General features: G+C 39.1%; 1 protein-coding gene across 1 annotated transcript in view; it reads right to left on the reverse strand.

The window, feature by feature from the left end:
• HAPLN1 (hyaluronan and proteoglycan link protein 1) overlaps positions 1–12,081 on the reverse strand; it is a 35,285-nt gene that overhangs the window by 3,564 nt on the left and 19,640 nt on the right. The window contains exons 3-4 of the mRNA XM_059175416.1: positions 8,844–9,215; positions 367–669 (exon numbers count right to left, since the gene is read on the reverse strand). Of these exons, the coding sequence (XP_059031399.1) occupies positions 367–669; positions 8,844–9,215 (675 nt within the window). The remainder of the gene's footprint in view (positions 1–366; positions 670–8,843; positions 9,216–12,081) is intronic.

The following is a 12,081-nucleotide window of genomic DNA, read 5'->3' on the forward strand; positions in this document are numbered from 1 at the left end:
TGTAATTTAGAGTGTGACAGAGAGGCTACTCTCCCTTCAATTAGAGATCTGTAGCCCATGGCACACATCTCTATTATACTCTATTGTCTGTTCAATAACAGACCCTGTAGAATATCTCAACTTAAACCATTTTATAATTACAGTCAGATGCAATAATACCTAGGAATAGTGGAAATGGACATTTTTGCTCAGGTGAATTTTTTTTTAATTATGACATTAAAGAACTTTTCATCTTTTCTAACTCAGGGCAATACATCAAAGCATGTAAGATTAAAGATTGAGTGTGGTGTTATAGTACATTTTGATCCCCAGGACAGGAAAGAAGGCAGTGATATCTTACTATTACTGAAGAGCTTCATAGCTTACCATTGAAGTTAGATGTAAAACAGAAAACATCATATCTGCTTTTGTCTTTATCCCAAAACCCGTAGTTCCTGACACCAGGCACCGTGTTTTGGCCCCCGCAAGGCTCTCTGGGCTTCGTGATGGGGTACTGCACAGACCCGTCGCTGAGCCAGCCGGCGTTGCACCAGTCTAGCCCGCCCCGCCAGGCATCGTAAAGCTGGTCAAAGGAGGCAATCACAGCATCCTGGTCCAGACACGCCTGCTGTGCCTCGTGGAAATTGAGATTGTAGCGCCCGAGTCGTGGGAAGTAAGGGAATACCACACCTGTCCAAAGGAGAGACCAAGGGATTAGTGGTACAGAAAGTAACAATCATGAGCAAATGTCACTTGAATGGTGAAAACAGAATACAGTCTCCATCAGATGAAGTTACAGTTTTTGGTCAGCTTGCAGGGATTTCTCGTGGTCCCTTTCCCCTACAAACAGCCTCTCAGCTCTGAGCATTTCACAGTTAAGGTATGTGGTTTGATGACTTCAGTGAATTACCCTTTCACTTAAGAGTTCAATTCAAACTTTAACATTCACCTTTTTGGAATGATTCACCCATGGGTTATATTTTTCAGATAGCTTCCTTGAGAATTTACCTTCTACTACTTCTGTTAATAACTTTAAAATGGATTACTACTGAGTCCTTTGCAGCTAGGAAAAAGTCAATATTGAATATTGATAATGGGGGAAGATATAGAAATAGTGCTCAGAGAGAAGGAATTTATCAGAATTTGCATGTTTTTTGTTAGTAGTTATATAATTAGTAATTAGCTTAGGATAGCCTTTTTTTTTTTTTTACTTATTTTTAAAAAGATTTTATTTATTTATTCGGGGAGAGAGTGCCTTGGGGGTAGGAGCAAAAGGAGAGGGAGAGAGGGAATCTCAAGCAGATTCTATGGCACAGAGTGTAGAGCCAGCTCAGGGCTTGATCCCAGACCCTGAGATAATGACCTGAGCCGAAATCAAGAGTTGGATGCTTAACCAACTGAGCCATCCAGGTGCCCCACTTAAACAGCCTTTTATTTATTTATTTATTTATTTATGATTCATTTCTTCATTTTCTTTTTTTTTTTTCTTTTTTTAGATTTTATTTATTTATTTGACAGAGAGAGGCACAGCGAGAGAGGGAACACAAGCAGAGAGGAGAGGGAGAAGCAGGCTTCCTGCTGAGCAGGGAGCCCCATGTGAGGCTGGATCCCAGGACCCTGGGATTATGACTGAGTGAAGGCAGTTACTTAAGAACTAAGCCACCGGGGTGCCCAGGCCAGCCTTTTAAATGTGTAAACAAACATGGTAACAAGTGATTCAAATTAGATACATTATTTTATATATGCTCCTAAAAACTTACTTATCTAAGTAACTTTCACTTAGGGGGTTTCTTACTTAGAGAAACTGAAAAAATCATTTTACATATTTAACAAAAACCTAATTAAGCAGCTTTATTTCATATTAATAAGCCAATTCTTTACAGTGGAGCATACCTCACTCCATACTCCATTGAGGGTATCCTGGCTCTGTTATCCATTTAAACTTTAAATTGTAGCCTTTGATCTTATTTTTTATTCTGTTCTGTATGCACAATAAAAATGAGAACTTTTGTTTAAAAATAATTCTTCAGCGTCCATATTCATATGTTGTAAATTGAAACGAGTTTTTAAAAACATTTTTCTCGCAAATAGGAAAAAAAAAAAAAACCCTTCTCAAAGCTTGTCTTGTACAAGGCAGATACAGAATAAATATCGGTGGAGTTAATGCCAAAGAATTAAGTTAAATATTTGAGAGGGCAAAAACCCTTAACAAATATGAACAGTGTGACTTGACTTTGCCTGGGAAGATACAGTGGCTTCCCCAAAGCCTTCTTTGGGTCAGATAATCACTGGAGATGATTGAGCCATCTCCTAACTTTCTGTGCATTTTCTTTCAACGATAAGAATTACGTCATCAGAAAGCAAACTTGTATCATTTGCTGGACTTTCAGAAGGACTCCTGCCTCAAAATGTCTTCCCAGAAAAGACAATTAATTCAGAATGGCTATTTAAGGCCTTGCCTTGGATTTTTGGTTATAATTAGAAATAATTAATGCTTTAACTTGTGGAATATAATAAATTGTCCCACTGACACAGTAATGGGTGAGTTCTATCACAAGTGCTGTTTTATGAGACCGCAGACCCTGTTCAAGATGAATATACAATTCACTAATCGTGTAACCAGGACACAGGAAATGTTTTCTTTTATAAATTGTCCTGGAAAACTCTACAAGAAGAAATTTCAATAGCCTAAATCCAGTCGTGTCCACCCAAGGCCTCTGCAGGACACGTTTGTCCCTCTAGGACGGTCCAACTGGCAATGTTCCCTAGAGGCAGGGATCCAGGAAGGCTTCCTGATCTCATCCTGCCTTCTCAGGTTCTTGGCTGAGGGATCTGTAAGTTGAATCAGAGCCAAAAGGAAGGAGAAAAAGACTCTCTCAGTTGCCACTGCCCCCTGCAGTGACGGGGGTTGGGGGGAGCCTGAGATGGTTCTATCGAAGAAGAGCTATTTCCAGGCATCCAGCTAAGAACCCAGTTAGGGCTGGGAAGGAACTGCTATAGCTCTCCCTGTCCCCTCATGCCTTTCATCCTCTTTCCTCAGAATCCCAGCAATGCCAACGAAAAGAAAAATTTTAATTTATCCAAGAAAGATTTCCTTGGCAGCTAGACCCCAAGTGAGAGAAAAATCTCAAAGTGTTTCAGTCTGGAGGGAGAAACCATTTGGGTTGGAGTCCGTTTCCCAAATGTCTCAAGAAGGGAATAGTGGAGACTGTCGAATATTTTAATTTACAATGGTTTTTAAGACTTAGATGGCCTTTCTGGTTTTAAATTCACTGTGGTGGTATTTGGTGGACTCTCGTGGGAATTAGGAAAAAATTTTCTTGAGTAGTTCTTGATTAATCGTTGAATGTTACCATGATTGATTCAGTTCCAAATTCAGTGTAATGTATTTTTATTTAAGTTCCTTTCAAATTTAACATAACTTCATGCAAACATTTCTTAAAGTCATAATGAAAAAAAAAAAAAAAGTCATAATGAGGGGCGCCTGAGTGGCTCAGTGGGTTAAACCTCTACCTTCAGCTCAGGTCATAGTCCCAGGGTTCTGGGATCGAGCCCCGTATCATCAGGCTCTCCGCTCAGCAGGGAGCCTGCTTCTCCCCTCTCTCTGCCTTCTCTCTGCCTACTTGTGATCTCTGTCTGTCAAATAAATAAATAAAATCTTATTAAAAAAAAAAGTCATAATGAAACTCAATACTGAAACTTCATTATTTTGCAACTGTAGGAATGAATGGCCAACTTATTGTTATATTAATTCAAAACATTTACTTGAATTTTAATTAATGTTTATGTTTATGGAAAAGAATGCATCCCAAGTAAATCAAGGTCTATTTCTGTGTCTCAGCCAAAGTTGTAAAAGTTTCACCATACTATGCTCACTTGGTGCACACATTTCAATAATCAGATGTTTCTTACAAGCAGGGACATTTCTGAAGCTGCATGTTTGCTAGTGTTTTATTTATTTACTTATTTTACTTCCCCCGAATTAAGATTTCAACATCTAAGACTGTAATTGCCGAAAACTTTCTCTGTGGAAAAAATGTGCACTTCCTGTAGCTGAATTATAGAGGGAATGGATATTGCTTTCATCCAGCATTACAAAAATACAAAGTAAACTTCCATCGGTGGAAATGAAGGGCGTGTGATTATTTTCCAAGTATGATTATTTTATCCTCATACGTCAAAATGTAATCAGAAGTTGTCTCTTTTCCCATGAACGGCTGGTAAGCATCATGACAAAGGAATTTAATAAAGATGATCTACGTATGGAGAAGAATGTGAGTGGTTTAGTCAATAGAAATACATTTTGAAAACATACCCTTTAATATTTATAATTGCACAGTCCAGTTCATCCTAGTTGTTGGCAAATGTCAATTTTCAGATATCTGAAGGATGTTCATTCCATAGCCCATATGAAAGCTAACGTCAATTCCAGTAACTTGAGTAATAGACACCACGAGTATAATTTTCCCTTCCTCAATGCCCCTTCTAGTGCCTCTCAGTGCTCTACACATGTCTGAATTTTTTTCTATTTCTAAAAGTTCTCAGACTATATTTTTTTGTAGCTAGCCCCATTGTCACTAGCAGAAAACCAATACAATGGGAGATTGGAAAAAAAAAAAAGTGTCACATTTTTCGTTTAGTTGAGTTGAGTTTGAATCCAAGACAGAATAAAATCTTGTACTATAAATACAAACCATATAATTTGGACATCTTAAGAATGACTTTTGTCCTAACTGGAGGAATTCTTTGGAGAACATAGCATTTAGCATGTATTAAAGGACCAATATAATTTAAAACATTGTACAAGTACAGCTGAAAAACCATCATCATGACATTTAAAATGATATGTTTCCTTGGCCTTATTTACATACATTAGCAGACTGATGAGGACTTTGACTGAAACTTGCCTAATGGTCACATGTAAGAATGTAGCTTGTAGCTGATAATGAAAAAAAGTCAAACACTGGGTTGGAGCTATTAAGGGCTAACCACAAAATCTCTTTTGCCACATGGTCCTTAAACTCTTAAGTATATAATCACGGCACCTTGCTCATCTGTCCCAGACTATGTGGAAATTACCAAGTCACTCTCCATGTCTACCTTCAGGTTAGACCAACCAAGCTTCTTCAAATATTATTCTACAGTAACTATCTTAAATTTATTTTAGTAATTTCATTTTAAAATACGAGTCCTTGCCTCATATTGCAGCATACATAAATAGAATAATATGCTATCTGAGTTGTTCTTGAAAATTATTCAGTGCAAATGGGATTATCCAAAGCGAGATAAAATAAGGTGTCTTTAGGGTGCCTGGGTGGCTCACTGGGTTAAAGCCTCTGCCTTCAGCTCAGGTCATGATCTCAGGATCCTGGGATAGAGCCCCGCATGGGGCTCTCTGCTTGGCGGGAAGCCTGCCCTCTCCTCTCTCTGCCTGCCTTTCTGCCTACTTGTGATCTCTGTCTGTCAAATAAATTTAAAAAAATAAATAAGGTGTCTTTATCATGGTAATTTTTTAAAAAGATTTTATTTATTTATTTGACAGAGATATATCACAAGCAGATGGAGAGGCAGGCTGAGAGAGAGAGAGAGAGAGAGAAGCAGGCTCCCTGCTGAGCAGAGAGCCCGATACGGGACTCGATCTCAGGACCCTGAGATCATGACCTGAGCCGAAGGCAGTGACTTAACCCACTGAGCCACCCAGGCGCCCTATCATGGTAATTTTTGAAGCTGGACAATGGTATACTGGGATTCAGTATACGAGTCATAACGTTTTTCTAAATGTTTGAAATTGGCTGTGATAAAAAATGTTTTTATCTTATCCTATTGCCAAGCTGAGAACCTTAAACCAATCCATGTGGATGCAGACTGTCTATAGCACCTGCTGCTCACATTTTTCCCCTTGAGGAGTTTCTCTCTCACACCCGTGATGTCTTCTCCCTTGCTTTTTTATGCTCTCTGCCTTTGGAAGGACCAGGTTCACCCAATCAAGTGTTCCTTGCTTTGCAGTACTTTCCATGGCCCGTCCATGGTGTGCATGTTTTGTTTATGTCTTTGAACGTTTAAATCCATTGTATACAACATTCAATCTTGTAAACAAGTAGTTTACAAGAACAACTTTGTTCTTGGCACCTGACACCCTCAACTAGATTGTAGGTACTGGGTAGAGAAGGCCAAGTCAGCAAACTTTGCAAAACAAAGCGTGATGAGAGCTATAATGGAACTTTCTGTAAGGTGCGAGAGCTTCACAGCTATGGAGCGGAAGGGACAGCGTGAAACTCGAATCTTACTCTTGGGAGATGTGTATGTTCTTCATTTGTTCAGAAATGGATTCGTGTGTGCCGAAGGTTAAAATGTTAGCTGTTTCAAGGCAGGTGCTCTGGTTAATGACTGCTTCTACCCTTTCTACCGCACACAAGAAAGGCAGAAAAAAACGCTACCTTCAGGGAGGGGAATGGAACCACCATGAGCCACCATGAGCACACCAATTAATGCAGTGTGACCAAAGACAGCCCGTAGATGATCACCCAAGTCACTCTGGGCGCTTTAAGAATCCTCTGCAGCCAGAAACTGACAAAGACTGCTACCTTTTGGAAGTCTCTGGTCTTCTCTCCAACAGAGAATTTCTCCTCCTTGGATGAGAGTGGATAAAAGCAGAGGCTTCTTCCAGTGTTCTTGCTAGCAAATTCCAGTTCTAGCTCTTACTACTGGCCATGTTACCATAGAAAAGGAGTTCTCCCTAAGTCTCCTCTGTCAAGGGGGATTAATGAGGTGAACCAAACAGGGCGCATGGGAGTAGAGCAATGGCTTTGTACCTGCTTACTCTATAACCCAAGTCTACCTTATTTCCTTTATTTATTTATTGTATTTGAAGGGTAGTTGACCTACAATGTAATAATTTCTGCTTATTTTAAAATACTTACTTTCGAAAGTGTATTAGAATCTTTAATAGCCTGTCAGACTGTTGAATGAAAAGAACCAAGATTTGGAAATCTTCACATCTCCTGGCACCGAAATAGCACTTATAAAAATATTTATCAGTTAAATTGGTTTCTTGGACACATTTACTTGGCTCATATGTTAATGGGTTATATGGTAGGGAAGTGTTCCAATAGCATGGAAAATGTGGTGATTTGGGATGGGGAAGGGCCTAGGCAGAAAAAATTACTCTTTTTACATTTCCTTTTCAACACCTCTAAGTATGTCTTGAATACAGTCTCAGTTTGACCTTGGAGTGCATCATCCTTTGACTCATTGTAAGTTTCCTTTTTAAACAAAAGTATAGCAGGCTCCATGCTCAAAGCTCTTAGCAAGCAGGGATCCAGGCGGAGTTTGGATATCTTATATTCACTGTATTTATTTTTTGGTTTCCTTCTATTTCTGGAAAGCTCTACTGCTTTCTAGTCACTTAAAATTTCATTTTAAAATAAATGTAGGGAGATAGTAAATGTGGCATGGTATAGAAACAGAATTTTAGAAGAAAAAGTAACTGAACAAATAATGTAGTTCAACCTGTTTTTCATAAATGAAGAAGCCAGGTACAAGGATTAAATAACTTTCCCCAGTTTCAAAACTCATACTGGTAGAACTGGGACTAACCTGAAAGTTTTGGTTGGTACTACTAGCTCGAGGGTCTGTCCACTGCCTGCTGCCCCTTCGATAAAGAAAACTGGTTGTCATTCATATTTGATGATTAACTGTTTTCCCTAAACCAATCACTTCTTTCATCTTGAATAATGCCAATGTTTATAGATATTCATGTGACTCAATAAAAAAAAAAAAGTACAAGGTGATTCAGAATCAAGAGCCAAGAACTATGACTAAGAGAGACAAGAGGAAAAAGGAGAGACAAGAGAAGATCCAAAAAATGTACTTTATGACATCATGCAATTTATTAGATACATAAAGCTGAGAAGTCTCCATGTGTGTGATGGGATTCTGTGGGATTCAGAGGGTCACCTGTTCAGGGATACGCTAGTGGGGCAAACAGATGCTTTTCCAAAAGCACAAATCTGTCCTAGGTTACAAAAGGGACTTCTAGCAAACACACACCTCTAGTTTACACGCATAAGGAAGGAAAGTATTCTACCAAAGCAGCCAAAAATTCATCCTTCAGTGTAAAGAAACACTGAAATTCACGAATATAAGATGTTTTGAGATGCATGAGAAACAGAGAAGAGTTTCCCCACTGGTGGGGTCTATAGAGGGTGGACTTTAGGCAGCGAGGACACTTTTTATTGTTTAGCATTCTCTACATTTTGGTTTTTGAACCTACTGAGTAGATTACATATTTCAGGGGGAAAAAATTCCCCCAGCATGCCTATATTGTTTGGTATTTGGTGTTTAAAAGAGTCTGGATCATTAAAAAAGTTTACTTCTTGACTTATTTATTTAAATAAACCTGGAGGGTGCTTTTTTGTTAAATTAAGATTTCACAGTTACTTTATAGAATACAATAACTGGTATTTTAGTTAGCAGATGTCCTTCACAAAAGTTGCCATTATTTTGAAACTGAGATAATGTTAGAAGCATAATAAAAATGCATCCAATCTAAATTTCTCAATAACCATATCATAAGATTTCAATTTTGAATAGCATAAGGCAGTTTCCAAATATTATTAATTCAGTTCCACTGCACGTCGCTCCTACTTGCAAATAGCTTCAATTTTGTGTCTAACTATTGCGTGTACATTTCAAATACGAAAGCTGGAATCAGTGACAGACTGCAAAATACAAAAGAAAAGAAGCCTGCTATGCATGGACTTCTGATTTCTCACGTTAATCGCTATGGTTACCACTAGACATTACTCGTCACAGAAAATGATTAATTATCATTTCCAAGTTTAAAATGATTTATAGATACCTACCTTGTAAATCTAATGCTACCACAGCAGTATCATCTTCCAATCCTTCAATCACCTCACACTTGTATTTCCCATAATCCTCCAGGGTGAGGTCTGCGATCACCAGAGAAGCATCATTATCACTGCCTCCCTTCAGAAACACTCTACCCTGGTAGCCTCCATAGGCTTTCTTGTGATATCCCATGGAAACAAAAACGTCCACTTCCTTGAGGTAATCTGAAGTTAACTTGGTCCACTTAATTCGGATCTTGTGGGTTCCTGAGCCAAATGCTGTAGGGTCTCGATAAAATTTACATGGCAGTGTAACATTGCCACCTCGATGTGAGAACACCCTGGCTTGTTCTGCTTCCACGAGTAGACGGGGGCCATTTTCTGCTAAGATAAAAAAAATAAAAATTAAAAAATTAAAAAAGAAGAAACATAAATATGCTTTTAGGCTTTTTTTTTTTTTAAATAAAATATGCTATCCATACAGGGTATCTGATAAAGAGTAGCATTGGGTGATAAGCTTCTTTGCATTCTTGAACAGTAAAATATTTTGAACCGCATAGAAAGATACCTTCAATACCTAGAGGGCACTTACAAGGTAGTCATGTCTTTTAAAACCACTGGAAAAAAGAAGGATGTTAGTTATAATAGTTGAAAATTACTGAATATAAAACTCCACAGTAATCAAAGTTTGATAATTTAACAACAAATTCTATTTTTTCCTCTATTTAAATATCAAAAATATGGAAATAAGACCAAGTGAAATGACATAATCTTATGATGAATTTTATCAATACAAATGAAAAATTTCAAAGTAGGCAAATTTCTCTTCCCACCTGAGCTTTCTAATACCATAAATATTTATTTTAATTGTAGCAAAATTATAAAGCAACGTGGTCAATTTTCACTGTGCTATTCTGGCCAAAGAAAATATACTCACATTTGTGGTTTCTATTCAAATATACACTTGTGATATGCTATTCTCAAGCATTTCACACACAATGTATGTATTTTACTTTCACACAAAGACTAGACATCAAAGAGGTATTTTTAGCCAATGCTTAAAAACAAAAAACAAAAAACAAAAAAACAAAGAATCCCTCCAGGTTTTGAAATATAGTCCTCAAAACTGATATGCTGAAAGTATATCCAAAGTTGTATTTATTTCCTGATTAACCAAATAATTGCTTCTTTGTTCCCTTAAATCTCCTTCTACCCCGTCTTTGCTTTCTGATACACCTTGTTTTCTAGTAGATCTCATTCCCACCTTTCTTTTCCTTGCCCTTTGGTTTCCCTCCTCAGACTCCAAGACCGAGGTAGCCTTCCAGAGAGCGCTGCAATCGTCCCTGCCTGCCAAGTCTTTGGGGCTGCCCTTCCCCAGGGAGCCAGCTATGCTTTTCACATCTTGGCTTTCCCTGGGGTTCCCCCCACCACCCGGTGAGCTTATTGTGCCTTTGACCTTGACAAGGTCTCTTGAGGGCATGCAAGATTGGAAAATGAGAAGCAATATAAAAACTCTTGGACACAGACATACCTTCTCATCTACACACAACTTTTGAAGCTTGCCAAAAACTGCTTTGCATGAACCTCTGCTGCCCTTCCTGCCTGAGGCAAGTAGGGACTGCGTTAAATCTCAGCTGTGAATCATTTAGGATGCACAGGTCAGAAAGAGTACCCACTCACCTCCAGACAGATCCCATAACTTACTTATTTAACGGCATACACAGAATTCAGATTTCAAAATAAAAAGTGTCCAAAGAGAGACACAGTGGTTATACTTTTTTTTTTTTTAAGACTTTATTTATTTATTTGACTGACAGAGATCACAAATAGGCGAAGAGGCAGGCAGAGAGAGAGGAGGAAGCAGGCTCCCTGCGGATGCAGGGATCAATCCCAGAACCCTGAGATCATGACCTGAGCCGAAGGCAGAGGCTTAACCCACTGAGCCACCCAGGCGCCCTAGTGGTTATAATTTTAACATATTGATCAGAATGAGTATTTTTTCAAAAGATTTATTTATTTATTTATTTATTTATGAGAGAGAGAGAGAGAGAATGAGGGAGGGCACAAGACATAGGAGGGTTAGAGGGAGAAGCAGATTCCCCACTGAGCAGGGAGCCCGATGCAGGACTGGATCCCGGGACGCCAGATCACAACCAGAGCTGAGGAGAGTCACTTAACCAACTGAGCCACTCAGGCACCCCAGAATGACCATTTTAAAATGACCATATTTCATTTATAAGTCAGCCCCAATCCGCAGAAACTGAAAAGTTTAACAAAGCCATTAATGCCCCCGCTCTTGGAATAGATAGTAAGTAAGAGGATAATGGCTTAATTAAAATGAATCCTAAATCCAGTTCATTAAGCATTTCCTTTAGGTTTTATTATCTTTTTATTTAGGATCATAGAATCATAAGGGTTGAAAGGTATTAAATCTCTCCAATATAGATTAGTTCTATATTGGTAGATACATAGGTAGCTCCCCTACCTGTTATCTTCCCCCTACAATATCCCTAACTGCTGCATCCACACATGTCCTCTTTCCGGGGGGCAGGGAGGAAAGTGCTGTAGACCGCTCAGCAATGCCTGAGGGTTGTAGGGAACATGTCCTACCTGGGTGCCTGGAAGGACAGTTGGGCGGTGAGCTTCCCCTGCCAAGGCTTGAGCTGAGACCTGACACAGGGCTATAGGAGGCTGCAGTTTCATGACTCTCACAAGATTTTTACTTTCAAGTCAAAGCTAATGTCCAAATCCACAGGGACAAGGGATATTACAGTAGTTAGGAATAAGGGTTGTGATGTGATACCTTGTTATAACCGCACCTCCTTGATTAATAGCCCTGTAGCCTTGAGCAAGCTGTGCAAGCTCTAAGTTCTCATTTCTTTCTTTCTTTCGTTTTTTTAAAAAAGATTTTATTTATTTATTTGACAGAGATCACAAGTAGGCAGAGAGGCAGGCGGGGGTGGGGTCAGGCTCCATGCTGAGCAGAGAGCCTGATGCAGGGCTCCATCCCAGGACCCTGGGATCATGACCTGAGCTGAAGCAGAGGCTTTAACCCACTGAGCCACCCAGGCACCCCCTAAGCTCTCATTTCTTTACCTGTGAATTAGGGATAGTAATATCTAGCTTGTCTCCCTGACCTCTTAGACATGTGGGGCAGTCACAGTCAGGTCTAATCAAAAGTAAGTGTGCACTCACCGTTAACTGTTCCTACTGCGTACATCTCCCAGTTTTTCTCAAATATGATACCACC

The sequence above is a fragment of the Mustela lutreola genome, chromosome 5 (genome assembly GCF_030435805.1).
Source record: "Mustela lutreola isolate mMusLut2 chromosome 5, mMusLut2.pri, whole genome shotgun sequence".
Classification (NCBI taxonomy): Eukaryota; Metazoa; Chordata; class Mammalia; order Carnivora; family Mustelidae; genus Mustela; species Mustela lutreola.